At 45.4% G+C, this 24,000-nt stretch overlaps 1 protein-coding gene across 1 annotated transcript in view; it reads right to left on the reverse strand.

Annotated features, from left to right (window-relative positions):
- Positions 1–12,651, reverse strand: part of cfdp1 (craniofacial development protein 1) — a gene marked incomplete at its 3' end in the record, with an annotated part of 67,710 nt that extends 55,059 nt beyond the window's left edge. The window contains exons 1-4 of the mRNA XM_083762837.1: positions 12,521–12,651; positions 9,378–9,519; positions 8,959–9,211; positions 4,273–4,391 (exon numbers count right to left, since the gene is read on the reverse strand). Of these exons, the coding sequence (XP_083618963.1) occupies positions 4,273–4,391; positions 8,959–9,211; positions 9,378–9,519; positions 12,521–12,590 (584 nt within the window). The 5' untranslated portion in view covers positions 12,591–12,651. The remainder of the gene's footprint in view (positions 1–4,272; positions 4,392–8,958; positions 9,212–9,377; positions 9,520–12,520) is intronic.
- Between the last annotated feature and the right edge of the window lie 11,349 nt (positions 12,652–24,000).

The raw sequence follows: 24,000 nt of genomic DNA on the forward strand, positions 1-24,000 counted from the left end.
AATCTGTAGTACTGTCCTCGTATCGTAATGGTGTATCATGTCATTCTCGTTTTAACCAATTATGGACGGGAACGCCTTTAGGCGTTTAAAGCATTACGCTGTACTTTGGCTATTGAAAAAAATAGCAGATCTACAAGCTCATAGTGTGACACCGAGCTTGTAGATCTGCTATTTTGTTTTAAATTGTGAAAATGTGGCGCCAATTTGGAATATATATTCTTGCAGAGCGAATGTTTTTTAACTCGAGTCTTTGCTTCTGACATATTTTCAGGTGGGGGGGGGGGGGGGGGGGTCCGTGGCCAAATTCAGATAATCCTGGGGGTCCTTGGCATGAAAAAGGTTGAGCACCAACTGATATAGAAACAGTTTTTGTCAGAAAACTGTCAGGATTTAGAAGGCTTTTTTTTCTTTTTTTTTGACGTCAGGCCTAAATGGGTTAAAAGGAATACCTTTCCAGATTAGAACCTACATAGTATCCTTACTGTCGCCTCATCTCAGGAACGTTCACCTCAATTAAAAACACAATAGTAAGGAATGAAAAGAAAGTAAAGAATGAAAAAGGATTTCATGAATGCGATGTTTGTTCCTGGTGGTTGGTACTGCTGGTGGATGTCATTTAAATACTGTTTTCTACCCTGAATAGGGCGTTAAGCAACTAGTCGACTATTAACCGTTTCAGTTCATAGGACGCACCTGTTCGTCATAAGGATTGGAACCGAGAGGTCCAATGGACGTACCTGTACGTCCTAGCGCACCCTCAAAGATACGGGGCGAGATAAGAATATTCCGAATTTTTCCTATTATTTTTTTTGGCATTTCACTTTTCGCTTGCCGTATGCTAACGCTCAGTGCAACTATTAGCTTGTCATTGACTCCCATGTTAGCGCGGCGGAAAGAATGACTCGTATCTCCTAATCCAGGGCGCTCTCCGTGGTGATGAATGGATCGATATGCTGGCGCTTCATTTCTGCTCCTCATCCGTCTCTCCCGCAAAATATGAACGCTTTTTGGAGCGTAAAAAAATAGATTAAGATGATCGGGGATGTGAGGTCACTTTGTAAAGTCAACTTTTTTAGTAAAGTGTTTCCGGGTCATGGCTTTCAGAGTAGGCCTCAAGATCAGCTAGATTATAGTTATAGTCACCAATGTACAGTTTAAAAAAATACAACTATTATTTAAAAAAAGAAAAATTACATAATAGGTATAGGCCTAGTTAAACAACTATTATACCACAGGTCGTTTCGAGGAAGCAATCTGATTGGTTGAAACGGCTTCTAGCCGCGTGGATCAAACCAGCACTGTTCACCACCTGATCAAAACAAATAATGCAGCTGCTCTGTTCTCCCAGAGCGCTAGCAAACTCGGTGGCTAGGCTAGCTAGTTTCTTGGGACATTTGTGGTCGTAGTGACTACACAGGATTCTCACAAACACACCCCGCAGATCTCACATTACTCCCGTGCTTGGCTGCACTCCATCGGTTGCCCGTCAAATCCAGGAACAATTTCAAAATTACCTTAACCCATTCTGAACGGGAACCTATTTTGGTGTTAGCACTATGTTATGCTTTAGCTATTGAAAAATAGCAGAACGACTGACATTTTTTTTAGAATCTGATCTCAGGTCAGAATGGGTTGATCAGACCAGTGTGTGTCCAGTGGAAACCTCGTATGAATCTGATCTCAGGTCAGAATGGGTTAATAACATATAAGGCATTACACGGACTGGCTCCACTTTACATCTCTGAACTATACTGCAAGCAAAGCCAGACATACGTTCTCTCAGGTCCTCCGATAAAGGTCTTCTGTCTATTCCTACAACTAGACTCAAAACAAAGGGGTGACCGTGCATTTGCAGCGGTCGCCCCCACTTTGTGGAATGCCCTGCCCCTTGAGCTGAAGAAAGCAGAGTCTGTCGACGGTTTTAAGAACTTGTTAATTTTTTTAAATAAATTATATGACATTATATATATATATATATATATATATATATATACACATGTGTATATATTGTCAACGTATCACCAAGGCAAATTCATCCTAATCAAAACATACCCGACTTTAATTTCAGGTAACTGACAAACCTGACTTTAAGAAAAGCAATCGGAACACCTTAAAATAAAGGCTCAAGAGTCTCTCAGCCATAGAACACTAATAATCTAAACGCTGACAGAAGATTCATTTGTGGATCTTTTGTGCCATCTTGTGGTGACGTTTGGGATAGCTAAAGGCACTGTCAAATTAAACGGTAAACTGACTATTCTCCACTTTCTCTCGTTGCCAAAGTGAACTATGGTGATATTACATATTGTGTGTGTGTGTGTGTGTGTGTGTGTGTGTGTGTGTGTGTGTGTGTGTGTGTGTGTGTGTGTGTGTGTGTGTGTGTGTGTGTGTGTGTGTGTGTTGATCTACTAGACAAACAAACTCCATTATTTCTCTGTGTGTGAGGCCCGGGATTTGAACTCGGGTCTCCCGTGTGAAAGTCCAACATCTTAACCACTAGACCAAAGGGATATCGCTATGGACCGGGGGAGATATTAGACTTTTTAACCCATTCTGAACGGGCACCCATTTTGGTGTCGGCATCATGTTATGCTTTAGCTATTTAAAAATAGCAGATCTACAAGCTCATATCGCGCCACCGAGTGGCGCGATACGAGCTTGTAGGTCTGCTATTTTTTTTTAAATCGAAGAACGACTGACATTTTTTAGAATCTGATCTCAGGTCAGAATGGGTTCATCAGACCAGTGTGTGTTCGGCGGAAACCGTGTATGAATCTGATCTCAGGTCAGAATGGGTTAAGGCCATCAGGCTGTGGCCCTGAGCCACTCTGCTAGATGCACAAATATATTGTTGCTGTCCGGAGGGTTGAGGGTTTCTTTATATATATTTAATATATTGTTGCTGTCCGAGTGTCCGGAGGGTTGAGGGTTTCTTTCTGTCCGGAGGGTTGAGGGTTTCTTTCTGTCCGGAGGGTTGAGGGTTTCTTTCTGTCCGGAGGGTTGAGGGTTTCTTTCTGTCCGGAGGGTTGAGGGTTTCTTTCTGTCCGGAGGGTTGAGGGTTTCTTTCTGTCCGGAGGGTTGAGGGTTTCTTTCTGTCCGGAGGGTTGAGGGTTTCTTTAATATATTGTTGCTGTCCGAGTGTCCGGAGGGTTGAGGGTTTCTTTCTGCTAGATGCACACATATATTGTTGCTGTCCGGAGGGTTGAGGGTTTCTTTCTGTCCGGAGGGTTGAGGGTTTCTTTCCCGTGAATCAGTGCTATTGAACACCCTTTAGGTCTGTGTGTTGTTTCGGAAATATTGAACCAATGGAAAGTAGTAAAAAAACACATTGGACAAAACTGTCTGCTAAAACAGCCAACTACGTCACCACCTCTCTCCTTCGCATGCAAGGAAATGACAATGTCTAAAGTCACAACACCAACTTTGACGAGGCAGTATTGCGTCGTGTACAAAATATAAGGTTTCATTCATTTCCTTAACCCATTATGGGCAGGAACCCCTAATTGGTGTTTAATGCATCATGTTAGCTATTGAAAAATAGCAGACCTACAAGCTCATAGCGCCTACGAGCTTGCAGGTCTGCTATTTTTGAAAAATCCTGAAAATGTGGCACAAATCAGTGCCACGAGTATATGTTCTTTCCGAGCGAATGTTTTAAACTGAAATATTTGACCCTGGAACAACATATTTTCAGATGGAGGTCGGCGACCAATTACATATAATTTCGGGGTTCCTCGACATGAAAATGTTTGAGAACCGTGGGTTTGTCCGAAAACTGTTTTTTAAACATTAAATGGGTAATAAATGGGTTAAAAAATATATTTTGGAGTTATGTGGTTTCCTCCGGACAGCAGACATATATGTGACTAAATTTGACTGAGGGACTGCCATTGGATTTTCGTTATTTTGTTCATGTCATATGAAAGCCGGGGATCATAGCTTCGAATTGACATATTGGTTGTTCAGTTTGACCCACCGGTTTTGGAGATATAGCTTATAGAGTAAATGTCTTGCAGAGAAACGGCGAGTTGAGAAAACAGGTTCACTTCTGTGGTCTCTAACATTACACCTAGATACATGTTTAAGCATTTATTTCATATTTACATGTCGATTTCAGCACTGTCTGACACTTATTCCAGACATGCTCTAGTATGTGAAGAGTCTGCCTAATTTGCGCGACGGCAGGCTTCTCAGTCAAATCTGGTCACATATATATTTCCGGCGCTGAAGAACTCAAACTAAAGTGAAGTGGGGATGACTCATCCATCGTACCTGACCTCCTCTCCAGCAAAATCAAACACCTTAGTGATGGTGACGACTTTGGAGGGTTCCGACGACCGGGCCGTGGGCTCTGAAGACGACGGAGACCCCTTCGACACCGATGTGTCAACCTGAAGAAAAAAAAGACAAAACACACCTCATATTATTAAAGATTCTGGCGGTCTGGGTTCTAAAGATCATAGCAGCACGTGGACGGCGGTGTCTCAAAAGGGATAGTGTCTGGATTTGGAACCGCAAAGGTTGCCAGTTCGAACCCAAGTGTCCTTGAGCAAGAAGACACTGAACCCCTAAATAATGCTCCGGATGTTCCGGTTGGTGCCTTGCACGGTTCCCGCCGCCACCGGTGTATGCATGTGTGTGTGTGTGTGTGTGTGTGTGTGTGTGTGTGTGTGTGTGTGTGTGTATGTGTGTGTGTGTGTGTGTGTGTATGTGTGTGTGAATGGGTGAATTGATGCACACAATCTATGTACAGCACCTTGGATAAAAGGCGCTACAGTATGTAAATGCCCCATTTAACACACGATCGAGCTGACGAGTGGAAAAAACAAACGAAAAAACAAGGGGTTGAGAACCCGATTCGTTAGAGTTACCTTGGTCTTTTTCTCACTTGGCGGCTCATAGTGCTCTAATGTGAATCTCCATTTTCCTCCACGAGAATTGAGATCACAATTCTCTCACCATTCTCTTTTTTTTCCTCCGCATGACAATATTTATTTACTACATTCAAAATGTGGCTCCTGGAGCCACCAACCGTGGCTTTGGGCGGGAACCCCTTTTGGTGTTTATTATGTCATGCTTTAGTAGGTCTGCTATTTTTTTGAAAAGTCGAAGAACGACTGACATAGAGACATAGCTTTTTTCAGAAAACTGTCAGGATGTAGAAGACATTTTTAGAATCTGATCTCAGGTCAAAATGGGTTAAATAGAAAGACAACATCAAAGTGCTCATTCACACCAACACGCGATACTGCGATTAAAACTAATCCTGCTGTGTATTGTCGGGACGTGCGCTTCGTTTGGCAGGTGTCGTGTGAAGGCTCATTCGAACGAATCCTACTTGCGCATTAAAGAACCGCATTCTACTTCGCAAAAATAAAAAATAAAACGGGGGGTTTCACTTCGCTTCCAAGGGCACCCCTAACTACGACTCGCTGCAGGTGTGAATGCAATCGCATCAAATAAAGGAAAAGAAGCAAACAATGTGGCGGATGAATGAGGAGTAAAGACAGTATACTGCAAGAAAATGTGTTAAAACTGAAAATGTGAAAACGTTCCACAAATCTCGAATGGGTGTTCCAATTCCCCCGCCACCCTATTTTTGAGGGGTGCCAGCCCCTCTCCTATGTCCAGCTTCTAGTGTGAGCACGCACGTGTAAACACAAACGTTGGCCTGACAAACGCATTAGCCCATTTTGGGCGGGAACCCCTTTTGGTGTTAGCATTATGCTATGCATTAGCTATTGAAAAATAGCAGATCTACAAGATCTGCTATATTTGAAGAATCGAAGAACCACTGACACAGAAACATAGCTTTTTCAGAAAACTGTCAGGATGTAGAAGACATTTTTAGAATCTGATCTCAGGTCAGAATGAAAACTGTCAGGATGTAGAAGACATTTTTAGAATCTGATCTCAGGTCCAAATGGGTTTTTTTTTTACAATATAGTGTAAACAAAAAAAAACAAGCATTAAAAGCTGAGGGGCACGGTGGCACAGTGACAGTCGGTACAGTGCTGTCCAGAGCCATAGAGCAGGGGGTAAGCTGAGGGGCACGGTGGCTCAGTGACAGGCGGTACAGTGCTGTCCAGAGCCATAGATCAGGGGGTAAGCTGAGGGGCACGGTGGCACAGTGACAGGCGGTACAGTGCTGTCCAGAGCCATAGATCAGGGGGTAAGCTGAGGGGCACGGTGGCACAGTGACAGGCGGTACAGTGCTGTCCAGAGCCATAGATCAGGGGGTAAGCTGAGGGGCACGGTGGCACAGTGACAGGCGGTACAGTGCTGTCCAGAGCCATAGAGCAGGGGGTAAGCTGAGGGGCACGGTGGCACAGTGACAGGCGGTACAGTGCTGTCCAGAGCCATAGATCAGGGGGTAAGCTGAGGGGCACGGTGGCACAGTGACAGGCGGTACAGTGCTGTCCAGAGCCATAGAACAGGGGGTAAGCTGAGGGGCACGGTGGCACAGTGACAGGCGGTACAGTGCTGTCCAGAGCCATAGAACAGGGGGTAAGCTGAGGGGCACGGTGGCACAGTGACAGGCGGTACAGTGCTGTCCAGAGCCATAGAACAGGGGGTAAGCTGAGGGGCACGGTGGCACAGTGACAGGCGGTACAGTGCTGTCCAGAGCCATAGAACAGGGGGTAAGCTGAGGGGCACGGTGGCACAGTGACAGGCAGTACAGTGCTGTCCAGAGCCATAGAGCAGGGGGTTCTCAACCTCTTTTTGGCCCCGGGGACCCCCGGAAATGCTTTGGCAGTGTCTCGGGACCCCCGCCCCGCCCCCTCCCGACCCCCACTACAAATTGACTGCTACAATAACCTTAATAATAGAGACAATACACCATAAATAAATACTGAAAACAGATATAATCATGTGGGTAGGTGTATGCATGTATACTATGTGTACTATAATGTAAACTCTTCATTTCCCCCCCCCCCCCCCCCCCCCCCCGGGGGGTCGCGACCCACGGGTTGAGAACCCCTGCCATAGAGTATAGACAGAGTTACAAAGCTCACGGCTCTCCGCTAATCGTGCACCCTGGGCAAGACCTACGCTGAAAAGACTCTCAGCGGAAGTTGCGGGATTTTAGCGGAAGTATATTGCCCAAAGGAAATGACATTGATGCTTTTGCAAATCCAGTTTTACATTCTCCGCGAATGAAACAAGCGTTGCGATTGGTTGGGAAAAAACATCACAGGCAGTCGGGAGAAACTATGCGCAGCTGCGCGACATCCTAATAATAATAGAGCGAATGTCTGAATGTCTGTCTGTCTGTCTGTCTGTCTGTCTGTCAGAAACAAACACTTATCTCCTCATTGCCTGCACCAATCGCTCCCACTTTTCACACAGGCATTGACCATAATAATATGGAGGTCTTAACGAAGCCATTTTTCCAATAAGATTAATAATGAATTTATTAGTGAATAAAAACCAGTTTATTTGTCCGTGCTCTATCTCCGACCGAGCCACACTATTAGCACACATCTCTCCATGCCAAAATAAATCTGCACGCTCCCACAATCCAGCTAGGCTACTTTTTTACCGACGCAACTGTCATATTTACTGTACAGATATTGTTTTTACATCACCACACGATCATGGAGAATTGTAACTTGAAGAATTGTGTGCCTGTGGAGGGGGTGTGGGACGCATAATTCGATAGGTCACCGTTTGTAGTGTGACGTAGGAAGCGAAACCCAGCCCCGTCGGAGCATCTGTTCTGTGTCCGTGTTGGATGTGAATGACCAGCGACACACAGCCAGGACTGCAGCCGCTCCGAGGACACTGTTTCTGGGCTTATGATCAGTGACACACAGCCAGGACTGCAGCCGCTCCGAGGATACTGTTTCTGGGCTTATGATCAGCGACACACAGCCAGGACTGCAGCCGCTCCGCCGCTATATATAAATGCACCATTTACACTGTCCGCCCCCTCCTCAACCACCTCCTTCGCCGTGCATTACACATGGGCTACATGCACGCTCAAAGCCTGGACACTGACAACGACAGCTTACAGCCCTGCGCGCACCCAGCGTGGCTGCGTGACACACTGAACAGCACGATCACAACGGAATGCTTATCTGTCGGGGTCTCGGGGTGGCCAAATGGAGACGTTTGGAGAAGACAGATCCCGTGCCGTCGGAACAACACAATGACAAAATACATACAGACAGATGCAATGACAACGACACGTTCCTAAATCACACAAAACATCTAATTCTTATCCTGATTATATAAAGAACAAACTACAACTTGCTTTGAAGCCCAAAAAGCCAACCTCCGCGTTCACCGTTTAATAGCTTATATCTCCACGGGCAGCAGACGGTGAGCGGTTAGGGACCGTCTACAAAGTGCAACACCGACCTTGAAAATATTCAATAACTTCCATTTATAGGCAGAATATCACCACCATATTTACATCACACATCAATGGTGTACTTATGATTGTACTACAGCATTTAATTAGCCTATACTTTAGTGCCCAACCCAACTTCCCAAGACCATCTGTAAACAATTCCCCCCCCTATCAGTAATGTGATCTATTACATCACACACTGAACATGATTTGCTGTTTGCATATATTCAGAACGGGTAAGGACTAGTGAGACTAATTACTTAAGAGCGACAGAGAGAGAGAGAGGAGTGTGTGTGTGTGTGTGTGTGTGTGTGTGTGTGTGTGTGTGTGTGTGTGTGTGTGTGTGTACATGTGTGCGTGTGCGTGTGTGTCAATTTAACAAAGGTGCAGACGATCAGAACTCAGCAGAGAGCGAGCGACGTTTGCGCTACTCTCTATGCCGAATTGAAGTGGACTCTGACCCAGACTTTTTTTTGTTCTCCCCGGAAATGAAAACGTCTGGGTTTTGCGAGGCTACTACTAATCGTGTGGCTTGATCAGAATGGACTGAACTTGCGCCACACCGACTATACTTTCGGGGCTATACACTCCACTCCGCGTACCTGCCGTGCGCCTGAAGACTGCGGGGAGGGCGTGCTGCACGACGAGGGGGGGGGTTTGGGTCTGGAGGATCCCACGTCGCTCAGGAAACTGGCCCAGAGGTCGTCGGCCTTCTTCTGCTTCTGACCCGAGGCCGCCGCCGCCGCGTCGGTGGTTCTCTCCTCCTCCTCCTCCTTCTTCTTCTTCTCCTCCTCCTCTGCATTGCCTAATTCCTTCTCCTCTCCCTCTAGCTTCAAACCGCCTTTCTTCCTCTTTCTGCGAATATTAGCAAAACCCCGGCATGACACAAAACATCTTTAATAATAAAAGGGAACCCCTTTTGGGTGTTTTAAACATCGCGATTCGAACTCGGGTCTCCCGCGCGAAAGTCCAACGTCTTAACCACTAGACTAGCCACTCCAGACAGTCAGTATGTGCCCACCTCATGGTGATGTCCTGACCCTTCTTCTTTTTCTTCTTGGCGGCCACCGTGGTTCCCTCGTGGCCGTGTGGCACGCCGTCGCCCTCGTCCAGAGGGTCCTCCTTCTCGCACAGGCTCAGGTCATCTTCGCTGAGGTTGTCGTCTACGGAGACACACACAGAAAGAAAGAAAGAAAGAAAGTTAGCATGTTTACCCAGGGTAACTGGACTAAGCTCAAGAACTTGTTTACAGCCAGGCCCTGCTCATAGAACATTTCATGGTAGGGGTTCAATGCCTTGCTCAAGGGCACTTCAACAGTGGTAATTTTAACGTGCCGGTCCGGGGATACGAACTAGCGACCTTCCGATATCAAGACCGCTCCGCAAACCGTCCGGCCACCGCTGCCCCACACACAGATTGATTGATTGAATACTTAACTAGACAGAAATGCAAACGGCAACAGAGAAGTACAGTCAAAACACTTGGGTCTTAAAAAAGGATAAAGCACAAAAGAATCCGGGTTCCTATTTATTCAATTCATATTAAACATGACGTGAAAAACTAAATAACGGTATACCGAGGGCACTGGGGGGGGGGGGGCAGTCGCTTTTACAATTTTGAACGTCAATCCCATTTTCAAACGCTTTAACCCATTCTGAACGGGAACCCATTTTGGTGTTAGCGTCATGTTATGCTTTAGCTATTGAAAAATAGCAGATCTACAAGCTCATAGCGCGCCACCGAGTGGCGCGCTACGAGCTTGTAGGTCTGCTATTTTTTGAAAAATCGAAGAACAACTGACATTTTTAGAATCTGATTTCGGGTCAGAATGGGTTAATCAGACCAGTGTGTGTCCAGTGGAAACCACGTATGAATCTGATCTCAGGTCAGAATGGGTTAACTCTGTCTTCTAGACTTCTACTCTGAGTCTCTGAGCCAACCCTGGGCTAGCAAAACGGGGTGAAAATGAAAAGAGGTGCGTCATCATGTGGGCCACAGGCCCGAGAAGTAGCCGAATTAGTTTGCTTTGGGGAGGTTTGAAGCTTACTTTCAACCCATTTAGACCGTATATAGGACGTGTGGAAACGGCATAGCTAATCCAACCGATGGATCGCGAGGACGTGTACACACGTCCTAGCGCATTTTCATCGATATCATTCATTGGCCTCTCCTTCTGCACCACCACTACTCCTTGCCGTTCGCACGTGTGCGTCGTCGATCACTTCCCCGTTTACGGCTCAGAAAGAATGCCTCGTGTCTCCTAATCCAGGGAGCTCTCCGTGGTTTTGACCAGATGGATATACTAAGCTCTTCATTTCTGACTTCAACACGCCTCTCGTTCAAAATATGAACACGAGGGATTATCCAGCGACTTTATCGCAATCATAGCGAGGTAAGCAAGCAACATTATGCCTCCCGATTTTTGTACGGAACGGAAGGGGGGGGGGGGGCTTTCAGAGTAAAAGCTGACATATCTGCGCAGCACCCCGAGCTGCTATCACTGGGTCTGGGGCGCTGCTGCCACACTGATATCATGGCGTTTACCTGTCCCTAGAGGAATGGAAGTTGGACAGAGAGAGGGGGTGAGCGTGGGAGAAGACAATTTCTGTTGACCGCATTCAAAACGCACGTTATCACCTTTAACATCCACATTTAGGTAAAAGCCTGGGAACTTGTGTCTTACGTGTGGTGGCTGAATAAACGGTCAAATGTAGGCCTACAGCTGGAGTGGACCTGATTCATTGCGTGCGCGTCATACAAGCGTCTCTTTACTCTCATGTTTAGCTCCTCGCGGCGGCCCTTTAAACCGCCGCAATTAGGGTCCCATTGACATTTACAGTCTTTGGTATGACCCGGCCGGGGATCGAACCCCCGACGTCCCAGTTTCAGGGCGGACACTCTAACCACAAGGCCACTGTCTGGTAAATGTCCTCCACAAGCCAGCATGGTGAGAAAGGAATGTGCCAGTTTGTTGCATGTTCATTCACATGGGGTGACAAAGAATGATAGGACCTGCTTTGGGCCAATATCATTATATATCAAGTCTCTCACATAATAAAATGGTTCTTATCTCAAATACAGTGGTTCTCAAAGTGGGGTCCAGAGGGACCATCTGGGTTCATTGAGGGGACGTACCAAATGGACCCTTACAGGTCGTCTGTTAGCCCCTTTCGGGACCCTACGTAAAACTTTTTTGATATTTTGTTTAGTTTTACGTTGGGTCCCTGCTCGCTAGTGTATTTTCGTATGGAAATTCCTAAATGCGGATGTGGAGATTCTCTCTAAAATAGGACCCGCGGCATGTGACGCCATTATTTTCCTTGAGTTATTCTGAATTCGGTAACTTTAAGTAGCTATACATCCCGGTGCGAATATCTCCTGTGGCGCGGAAGCCGTTAAGTATTTTTAATCTTTGTTTGACCGATTTGGTCGCTTTATTTCTTCTTGTTTGTTTACCGTTTATTGTACCGCCTCCCGGTGTGCGGTTGGCTTGTGAGGCTACGTCCCTGCCTCTGATCTGCTGTGTCATAGCTATAGCGCCACTAGCTAGCCAGATAGGCGGTACAATGAGGTGTCAATAAACAAGAAGAATCCAAGCTTCCAAATCGGGCAAACATATATTAAAAATACTTAACGGCTTCCGCGCCACAGGAGATATTCGCACCGGGATGTATAGCTACTTAAAGTTACCGAATTCAGAATAACTCAAGGAAAATAATGGCGTCACATGCCGCGGGGAGGCGTTTTAACATGTAAACATGAGCCAGTAAATGTTTTAATCAGGTGGCATGGACGACGTGGAACAGGACCCAATGCACTGGGTCGAACAAATGTCAGAAACTTCAGTAGCATTTGGGTTCTGCTTGGAGGGCTAGTCGTCTGTGTATATGCGTACAACTGGAACCAAATGGACCCCTTGCAGGTCTGTAACTGCAAGTGTACACATCATGGAAACACATTTAAAACAAAGTTACGGGTCAATTTGGTTCCATTTGTACACCCTCAGAGTAATGGAGTCTCCTTGCAATTAAGAGGTTATGTTTGAGACCACCGATAATAGATCTGCTACCCCACATTATTGTTCCACCTGCAAAATAGATAAAGCCTTTCCTATTTGAAGTATAATGGAACATATAACATAACGTATTTTAGTGAATTCTCACCTGACGGTACATAGTCCACGTCGTCGTTTGACGAATAGCCGTCGGAATCATAATCGGAGTAGCTCTGCATGATTCCACCTCCTCTCCAAAGAAAGACGGTTCTGTTATGAATGCAGAACAATAGTATTGTGATCCACACGGGCTGAGCCTCTCACAGTGGAACAGTGTCTCTCTCTCCCCCGGCGATAGGTGTATTAACACACACTAGGAGACAACTATAGGAGAAGATACTGGTGATGATATATCCTTTCACAAATAAACATAAACACTCTGAGAAAGATTCAGATCGGTGCATAAACGTGCGTCAGTCAGTCGGGTACAGCCATTCACCAGGATGTTATTCAGTCTTCTTCTATTAGGGTTTCCGCCGGCAGTGAGTGTTCACGAAGCTATTTGCGCACCACTACTGCCCTCCACAGTTCAGAATGATACTCCGCTCAGAGTGGTCTGAATGGTAAAGTACAGTTTGGTTTGTTGAACTCCCTGGTGTTGTGAGTGCACTAGCCCTAGAACGGCTCTTGTTGTTACATACAGTAGCATGTAATTGTGGACAAAGTCCTATCCTAGCCACCTAGAGAGATGGTGAGGGAGGGAGAAAATGATTTGTACCAATTGACTAGACAGCTAGTAGACAGTAGTGTAACAGTTTAAGGTGAGTATAGAGATGGAAATGTTCTAGCAAGCGAAGCCAGTGTATTGAGAATATGGGACATATGTGTCAGGAGTTATTTGTGAGAGGGAAGATGTATACGATGGTAGTGAGACCAGCCATGCCCATGCCGTACGGTTGGAAACGGGGGCACTGATGAAAAGGAGGCACAGCTGGAGGTGGCAGAATTAAGGATGCTATGGTTCTCATTATATCATAAGAAAACTGTTGTTGCTGGTGGCCATTTTGAAAAATGGCTGCTATGGGCGCCATGTTGAAAATTCAAGTTGGGTCCACATCCAAATCTTTTTAGAATGCCTTTGGCTATAAGTGTACCAAATTTCATGCTTTTATCACAAACTGAACGATTCATTGATATAATGGAGCTAAGCTGCTGTACTAATAGGCCTACTCTAAGCCTAAACCTCGCAAATCACACATGTATTCACTGCTTCACTTCTGTTTTCACTGCTTCACTTGTCTGCAAAATACAACTCGCAAAGATTTGCACAACTTCACTTGTGTTTTATAGCGTTTGTGTAACACCTCCCGGGCACGGGGCAGTGCTACAGTATTTATGTCTCCTAAAAGTGGAAGACAGATGAGACAAATAAAACGTGCTGCATTCAGTTGTAGCTGCTATCATTGGAATCATTTATTAACAATCAGTATACAGTCTATCAGTCTGTATTATAGTGAATAACTTCACTTCAGATGCTCAATCTTTTCATTAATAATATAATCAATAACAAATAATCATGACTTTACTGTAGATGGACAACTACATTCATACACATTTTCTTATATGGCATTCACTGTGGCTAGAAATACTAGAGTGCTGCTACTGTTTATATCCAAATTAGCATTACATGAAAACAATGGTACAATAATTAATACATTTTGTTCTGTGGAGTAAACACAGATTTACCCATTTGAAAACACACAGTAACTGTAACTGTTACCACACAAACTTACAGTGTTCAAGACAAGTGTGAAACTTGTATTATTATATTATTTAGGCAAACCATACTGCAATCATACATTCTCAAAAACGTTTGTCCATTAACTAAACATGTTCACATGTTGTTCCATGTCAATCTAAATGCTTGTGCACTTAAACACATACCTAAAAGTGGAAGACAGATGAGACAAATAAAACGTGCTGCATTCAGTTGTAGCTGCTATCATTGGAATGAGGAAGGCAGGCAGCCACCAACAAGATAAAGTCCACAGTCCATCAAAGCACGTACTGCCCCACACTGCCCCTAGTGGTAGTCCTCCTACTACTACTAGTCCTCCTACTGGTATTCAATACAAAATAAACACAAAATGTGATACATACTTTTAGTGTGTGTCACACACTCCCCAACAAAAAGAAAAGTCTCCTTACAACCTAATACCAAATCTTACTTCTCAAACCAATATATTTTAAGAGAACGGTTGTCACTAGTACCCATAAGTGTATGTGTGTAAAGCTTCTCGTTAATATGCAGCTGTGGGTATGTAAGACAATAGTGTAGTATAAGGTGCAGTGTGGTAGAAAGTAAAGGGTGGGGGAGAATTGTATGCCGGTATCTGGTAGGGTGTATGAAAGGGGATGAGACAAGACTGCGGCCCCTGAACTGGCATAAACTGTCCTACATAGGCTTCTGCTGAATTTACTGCACTGTGGTCATGGTAAGACGGCTGACCCAAAGATTCGTAAGTAAGCAACTTTGTACACTTCCTATCTCTGGTGGATCGCCTAACTGACTCATTTCCTGAGTTGTCTGTTGGAGGACTAAGCACTTGTCTCTGTTCTCTAAAAGGTATTGTCTGTTCTGGCTCACACCCCGTCTCTAACATGGTAGGTGCGACAGGTAAGTACTCTTCCTCAGGTTCGATGTTAATATCTCCCTCTTCTCCGGGTGCAGACATACTCTGTGTCCTTTGAGGCACAGGATCCCTTGGAGAGTTGCAGGTGAGTGTTGTTTCAACATTTCTTTGATCTCTTCTGGTTGGTACTCTCAGCCAGTAGTAGGTCCTAGGCTGGTCATTTTCATCAGACTCTGTGTCACTGTCACATGCCATCTCTGACTCCATCCCTGGCCGTGGACTTCTATTCCTTGACTTTTTCTTCCTAGGGATTTCTTTGGCGGCAGGTGGCGGCAGGTCTACTGGTAGGTCATTAACTAAGTGTAGTAGGTTACGATGCAGAGTACGGGTAAGTGTAGAGTTCTGATTTCCACCTGATTCTGGACATACCCGATACACAGGACAGTCCTTCACTTGCTCCACCACTTTGTAGACGGTCTTCTCCCAGTACGACCGTAGTTTTCCTGGTCCACCTCTCTCGTTCAGGTTCCGGACTAATACCCGGTCACCAGGTTGCAGACCCACCCCCCTGACATGCCGGTCATAATACTGCTTACCTCGGGCACTGGATTGTTTGCTGTTGTCGGATGCAAGCTTGTATATTGTAAAGTGGGGGGCATAGAACAAGTAGTCACGAAACTTTTCGCATACTGCCCACTTGAGCGCCAGGAATTCCAGCTTGCCTGAGTGGAGATTATAGTTTCTCTCTGCTGGTGTCAGGGTCCTAGAGCCATACCCAATTACTCTAAGCCGTCCTTCCTGTCGCTGGTACAGCACCGCCCCAAGCCCTTGTTCAGAGGCATCGGTATGGAGAGTGAAAGGGAGTTCAAAGTTCGGATAAGCCAATACCGGTGGACTGGCTAGGACATTGATCAGTCTCTCTAGGGTGCTCTGGTGTGTTCCTGTCCATTCCACCGGTGTTGAGGATGAGAGCTGTGATCCCCTTTTCTTTTGAGTTGGTCTTTTCTTGCCAGGCTTTCCTTGTAGCATCCCAGTTTCTGTCCGCCTGACTTGAAGGAGCTCGTAGAGTGGCTTTGCAGTCTTAGAAAAGTCTTGGATGTAAGCACGGAAATAGCTAAGAAACCCCAGCAACCTGCGAACATGGCCAACTGTGCTGGGCGTTTTCTCTCTCAGTGAGAAGACTGCCTCCAAATCTTTTGGGTCAATGCGGACTCCCTCTTCAGAGACCAATCTCCCAACATATCTGACCTCTCTTTTGAACAGTTCACACTTGGTTGGTCTCAATTTTACTCCATGCTTCTGTAGGGCACGAAGGACTCTTCTCAGTCCGTCTACATGATCAGTGAATGTCTTTGCAAAACAGAGTACATCATCCAAATAGGGAATGCACAGCTCATCACGCAGAGAGGCGAGCATCTCCTCCATACTCCTTTGGAATGAGGCTGGTGCATTAGTGAGCCCAAAAGGTATTCGGACCCACTCATACAGCCCCCATGGGGTGATAAATGCAGTCAAGTGTCTTGAGCCCTCAGCCATAAATCCTTGGTGGTAGGCTTTCCCTTGGTCCAGGATTGAGAACCATCGGTAGCCTCCCAAGGTGTCGGTGAGGTCCTGGATGCGGGGGAGTGGGTGTCTATCAGGGACAGTCTTTTGATTTAACAGCCTGTAGTCAATGCACAACCTGAGGCTGCCGTCTTTCTTACGGACACACACAACAGGTGCAGAATAAGGCGACTTTGACTTTACAACCCACCCTCTAGCCAACAGATCCTCAATGTAGTCCTTGACCTCCTTATACAGCGGTTTAGGGATTGATGCATATCGACGTTGCACTGGGATGTCATCCTTTAGCTTAATTTCCATCTGTAAACTGGGGATACGCCCAGTATCATCATCGTCTTGTGCAAATGCTTTGCATTCTTCATATAGCATGTCTCTAGCGACCCGCTGCTGTTCCTCCTCTAGGTAGCTTAGATCCACAGGCGGGTGCCACAGGCTGTCGGTTTCGCGTTTGCCTGTCGTGGCGTCTAGTGGAGCATCTACCAGGTCGATGACTGCAGTGGCTCTATCTGAGGACTCTAACTGGTCAGTTTGAACAATCTTGGCAATAGGCTGAATACTACCTAAGGCTGTCTTTGGACGTAAAGTGACCTTATGAGTGGTGGGGTTCCCCACAGGAATGGTGACATAAGGTCTGTCTGTTCCTTCAATCTCCACCAGTCCTTCCCCGAAATCCAATTGCTCTAGTAGTGTGCTTTCCTCATGTGGCTCAAATAACACTACTGAGTCAGAGCAGTCAAAATCATTTGGGACTTTACACTTGATGTAGGCCACTTGACTGGGGGGGATACTAATGTTGTGGAAGCCAACTTTTACCACAGCTTGCTGACTAGTTAGGGGGCACTCTTGGATGAAGCTCACCATAGCACTGGCTTGTTCATCCTTGATCTCCAAAGCAGCCTTGATAAGGTTTATCAATAGGAGCAAGCTCTGATTTGTGTCCATTTCCCCTTTAATGAGTTCCTCAATGACATTGAACCCCAGCAGAGGCCTTTCCAGTGGCATTTGCCCCACCAGGAATGGGACTTGAATGGCCAGATTGGAGTCATCACTTCCCTTTAGGTTCACCATTATCTCTACCCAGCCGTCGAAAGGAAGGCGGTCTCCATTTACTGCTGAAACATTGAGGTCACCCTTCCCAATTATCTCAGACAAGGGGCGGATAATATCGTCAGGTAAGTATTCTGTTTTCCATGCACGGTCTATAATACTGACCTGTGCCCCAGTATCCAGAAGAGTGCTAACGGCGTGGCCATTTAGGTTACATTTCAGGATGCACTTCTTGCCAATCAGCTGTGCTACTCGTTCAGGTGTGGATTGCAGCTTTGCTGGACAGAGAGGGGAAGCTACATGTGTAAGTGGGAATTGGCCATCATCAGAACGAACATTTCGTTGGGACCGTGGGTTTTGGTTGGTCACTGGTTGTCCCTTTGCAGTGACCGCCGCCCGTTTCCCGATGGCTTGGTTTTCCTCAGACAGCCTACCGCCCTGTGTCCTTCCTCGCCGCAAATGAAGCAATGGCTGCAGTTTGGCTCGTGCTGTTCAATGCATTTTGGGCAACCATATGTTCGTGATTTTCTTTGGAACTGGGTCTGGTTAACTTGACATTCACATACCTGTTCGGTTTTTGACTTTTGCATTGAGTCAATAGCATTAGTGAGAGCTTCAACTTGTGCACTCAACTGCTGAATGGTCTTAGTGTTATCTTTTTGTTGAACACCCTCTCCTTTTGTTTGACCATCCTCTAGTTGGGCACTGTGGGCCCCTGTCATTTTGTGGGACCGGTTCTGTCCTAGTCTCCGGCTCCTTTCACTTTCATCACTCACTATCTTCATTAATTGCCGCAGGAGCGCTTCATCTGACACTGACTTATCTGCAAGTAGTGGCTTCAATTCTGCTCTGAGATGATTATATTTTGTACCCAAACCTTGATATACTGTCCTCAAAAACACATTTTGAATGGTCTGCACCTCGTACTCAAGGTCTGTGGTGGCCTGTTTAGATGTGAAAATTAACTTCTGTTTAAGACCCATTAATCTGTACAGGAATTGCTGTGGTGTTTCATGGTCAAGCTGTTTTCCACACATCAGTTCCTGAAATAGCTCAGAGCTGTCTCTCTCATTTAAATGTGACTGGAGTAAACTTTTTAGCTCAGCAATTGTCATTCCATCTTTGTTTATGAGCATGTCTTTAAAGTTCCCTGGCTTAATGACTCTAAGTACGCTCCTGATTATATCGCTTTCACTGTGGTTTTCTGCTAGGCCCTCATCCATCTGCTTAGAAAGACTAGTATAGCTTATGTCTGATGTAGTATCACTAATTTGACCACCCTGTACTTTGAATTCTCTGCGCTGCAGTGGGAGTAGTGAAAGGTCTCTGAGTGAGATCATATTGTGAGCCTGATGACTTGGTGACTGATCAGATGAACTAGTAGACAAACGGCTATTGCCGTCAGAATGGGATGGCTTGTTTGCTGTGTTTTTGTGCTGTGACAGCTTTCTGCCTAATTCCTCATAGCTTTTCAACATTTGTTGGTACTCAACCTCATGTGTGCCTACATTAGTGTCACCAGCATCATGCATCTTTAATATTGACAGTGCGGCCCCCCCACTGGCAGAAAGTGCTGAACTCTGATCACGCTTCTTAATAGTATCATCGATTGCGCTATCCATATACAATAACTGTGACATACCACCATCTTCAGAATCAACTAAAGTTTTACAGCTCAGGTACTTAACAATGTAATCAAAACAACATTCCGCATCAGTGATGTCTAACCTGTCTCGTTCTAGTTCTGGTGTTGAACTTGAATCAATGCCGTCGGCGAGTAGGTATAGTTCATCAGGCGTCAATGTATGAAGTTTTTTCTTGATCGGCCAGACCATGGACCTCCTCTCCTGGGAATCCATGATGTTCACTCTGTATATAGTCTGATGGTAGCTGTAACGTGTTTCACAACCCGCCTTGACCGTGTAGTGCTGCTTCCTCCTGGCCAGGGATCCCTCTCGCCTCTGCGCTCTGGTCTCCTGCTGCCGCTGGCTGCCCACTCGTGGTCTTTTGGTGCTGGTAACACGTCACGCTGCCTCTCCGTGGTTCATAGGTTGATCAGGCTGCCTGGTTGGTGGAAACCTGATCCCGGACGAAGCCCCCAAAATCTGTAACACCTCCCGGGCACGGGGCAGTGCTACAGTATTTATGTCTCCTAAAAGTGGAAGACAGATGAGACAAATAAAACGTGCTGCATTCAGTTGTAGCTGCTATCATTGGAATCATTTATTAACAATCAGTATACAGTCTATCAGTCTGTATTATAGTGAATAACTTCACTTCAGATGCTCAATCTTTTCATTAATAATATAATCAATAACAAATAATCATGACTTTACTGTAGATGGACAACTACATTCATACACATTTTCTTATATGGCATTCACTGTGGCTAGAAATACTAGAGTGCTGCTACTGTTTATATCCAAATTAGCATTACATGAAAACAATGGTACAATAATTAATACATTTTGTTCTGTGGAGTAAACACAGATTTACCCATTTGAAAACACACAGTAACTGTAACTGTTACCACACAAACTTACAGTGTTCAAGACAAGTGTGAAACTTGTATTATTATATTATTTAGGCAAACCATACTGCAATCATACATTCTCAAAAACGTTTGTCCATTAACTAAACATGTTCACATGTTGTTCCATGTCAATCTAAATGCTTGTGCACTTAAACACATACCTAAAAGTGGAAGACAGATGAGACAAATAAAACGTGCTGCATTCAGTTGTAGCTGCTATCATTGGAATGAGGAAGGCAGGCAGCCACCAACAAGATAAAGTCCACAGTCCATCAAAGCACGTACTGCCCCACACTGCCCCTAGTGGTAGTCCTCCTACTACTACTAGTCCTCCTACTGGTATTCAATACAAAATAAACACAAAATGTGATACATACTTTTAGTGTGTGTCACATTTGCAAACAACTTAATTATTTATTTATTATTTACACATTTGTCGTTCCTTTTTTTTTTACAAGTGAAGCATCAATTTCACATTTGTGCAATAATGTCTCATTTGACCCTCGCCAACTTTGTATTTTACATTTTGCAAATAAACTTTGTAACTTGTAAGTAACCGCGGCAAGAGAATTCACACATGTTTTCCGTGTTTCGCCTGTGTTTTCCAGATCTGCAGCAGATGTACCTATCATAGGGATGGATGCAGTGGAATTAGGAGTCCAATTGCGGAGACCAATATTGGAAAATGGTCACAGGAAAAATGGAGAGACTGAATGAAGGACTGGAAATGTATTTTTGGATGGCTGGTGCAAGGAGAAGTCACCACGCTAAATATCATAACTGAAGTTGTGGACATTGAAGTGATGCACATCAGCGTCGGAGAGGAACAGGCACTGTCAGATCAGTTATGCAACTTTTGGGAAATCGAATCCCTTGGAATCCACATGAAAGAAATGCATTTTGAGAAGGAAGACATGGCCGTGCATATCCACGGCTTCCCAAGCCGTGCATATCCACGGCTTCCCAAGCCGTGCATATCCACGGCTTCCCAAGCCATGCATGCCTATTCCCACTATAGGCTGAGGAAGAAATGCCACTGGACAGTTTTCAAATCAGCCTCAGAAAACATCAGGTACAGTAAGTGATGACACCCATTGCAGAAATCTGCACGGCGTAGCACATGGTAATTATACAAGCCTAACTTAATTTGCTCACTTCTTCATCGCAGCTCACTTGCAATAACACCCTAACACCCAATTAAAATAAGAAGCTGGCCTATTAAAACAAGAACTATATCATGTCTAAATGTAATTATAGAGGGCAATTATATAGTCATAGTGTATTGAAGTCTGACTTAGAACTGACACCACCTGCTGGACTGTGAAAGAGACACGAGTGCACGGAGACCCTGAAGAGGACCAGAGCCCACCGCGGCCTGCGGCACCACTGGGGGGCTGCGTGTCCGCGGACAGTCTGCGTGGAGGCGGACACCCATCAACCTGTCTGCCCACCCCCTCGTCACCAGGAACCAATCCGCTCTCCGAGGACCAGCCTGGGAACACTACTTAGCAGCAGCTGTGCCGCTTGATCGTTGGCATTGTCTCTCAGTCATATGTGCAGTACTCTGTCCACGTCGGAGCTAGTTAACGCTCAATACTGTGTGTATTCTGTGTAAGGCATAGGCCTGGGTCTTCAGTTCACCTGTGGGGAGCACCCAGAGCCTCTACCTGTCTCATTACCTGAGGGTACCAGTGATTATATATATATATATGTAGAGAGAATATATAATGTGAACGGAGTATGGGAGCGTGTTTATTGTAATTGTTTTGTTAGGCAGTAGGTAGAGTAGGGAGTTTAGGCAGTTAAATCTTGTGTAACCCCTCTTTTCCTTTTATAGATTAGGTTTAGGTAGAGGGCTCAGTCCATCCAGAACAGGCATAGTTCCTTTTGTTTAGTTCTTTAAGTTGCCCCATACAGCCGGTTCCCCTTGTACTGTTCCACATATATATGGTGTAAAGGGCTCTTCCCATATTTTGATTTGGTTGGAAACCCTTAACTACCGTTATTAGTCTCTTACAGGTTGCCAGGATAGAAGGAGGTAGATATATATATATATATATATATATATATATATATATATATATATATTCCACTGCTTACATATAGAGATATAGACGTATATACTATGTGAACTGTGTGTGAACCACCTTCTGTCCAGTTGTGTACACCTTATCATCTTGCCGGGCAATAAATAACAACTCTTATGTCAGCCGTGTTGCATCCTCTTCTTGAAATACCCCTAGACATTCAAAGGGGAAGGTAACAGATGCCCAGAACATCGGGATTCGGGGTGAACCTGTGTGGTTTTAACCTGACGCTGCCAGATCCAAGAAGCTTGCTACACAAATTTGTTTCACAGCTTATTGGGATCTGGGATCGCGGAAGCAAATTCGATGACGGGACTGTTCCTGTACTTGGTAGATGATTGGATGGGACCGTCTGTCTATCACCGTGTGGGCGTGCAAACACAACCAATCATATTGACGTGTCTATATAGCTTCACATCCGGTTTCGCCCATGTCCCGCCCTTAGCTCACGCTGATTGGTCCGGTACGGAACGGATTTTTGTCAGCTCAACTGCCTGAGAGATCCCAGATGAGTGCTGTGTTGGGGAACATGGTTACCCAATACCGCCCTCATCTGGCAGCGTCAGGTTAGTGTGGTTTATGGCTGCTCCAACAGTATAGTGGCCACATTCAACTTTGGAGAGAAACGGAATGTCAAAGTAGATTAAGTGCCCCTCAGGGGGACAGGTCTCCTCTCCACCAGGGCAGGTCAGGTTGTGGCCTCCCGGTGGCGCTATAATAGGCCAATGTGGAAAGGGTGCCATTTCTTCTCACGCCTTGGATGGCAATTGGATGATTTGAGGCATTTCTTTCCAAAAATGGGTTTCGCTAAAAATCCACCAGTTGGTGGCCAATGTGAAAAGGGTGGGATATATTCCTCAGCCTATAGTTGGAAAGTCTGTGAAAGATTTCACGTATATTGCACGCGCTGCATTCATGATTTGAGGCTTTTTGTTCAAAACCAATCATGACGGGTTAGGGTTACACATGACAGACTATACACATGACTATAGAGATACTGTGTAACAATTTGCGGGATTTTTGCACAGAATCTGGAGGAGTAATAGCAAAACATGTGTTTCATAAAAAGTCGGCCTCCTGGTGGCGCTATAACAGGCAGTTCTGGAAGAATTGTGGAAGAGGTCCTTGGCATCCAGGGAGTGTATGTGCAAAATTTGGCATCGACCGGGTTTTTTAAGGACGCTATTATACAGATTGGCTACAAATGTAAACTACTTGTGTTCATATTTGGAAGCCTCAGTAATGTCCATAAAGCAGTGGTGAGGGGCCTGCAGATTGCAGGCATGCCCAAGCTGAGAGCTAATTAAGGCATCGGAAAAATTCTGTTCAGTGTCTGCAATAATTGGCAGTCGCCATATATGGAGAGGGCGACGCTTTCTGTACCCGTGATCTGTATCCTGAAGCACTATATACAGTTTTTCAAGTTTGCACAGTACTATTGTTTGTGTTCAAGGATTCCTTGTTAAATGTGTGTGTGTGTGTGTGTGTGTGTGTGTGTGTGTGTGTGTGTGTGTGTGTGTGTGTGTGTGTGTGTGTGTGTATGTGTGTGTGTGTGTGTGTGTGTGTGTGTGTGTGTGTGTGTGTGTGTGTGTGCGCATGTGCGTGTGCGTGTGCATGTGCATGTGCGTGCGCATGCGCGTGCGTGCATTTGTTTGTGTCAGTGTGTGTGCGTGTGTGTGTGTGCATATGGTCAGTGTGGACTTCCTTTAAAGAGGATCAGGCAATTTTGAAGAAACGCCCACGAGTGTGTGTGTGTGTGCACGCGTGCGTGTGTGTGTGTGTGTGT

Source organism: Protomyctophum parallelum, assembly GCF_964188405.1.
Source record: "Protomyctophum parallelum genome assembly, chromosome: 4".
Classification (NCBI taxonomy): Eukaryota; Metazoa; Chordata; class Actinopteri; order Myctophiformes; family Myctophidae; genus Protomyctophum; species Protomyctophum parallelum.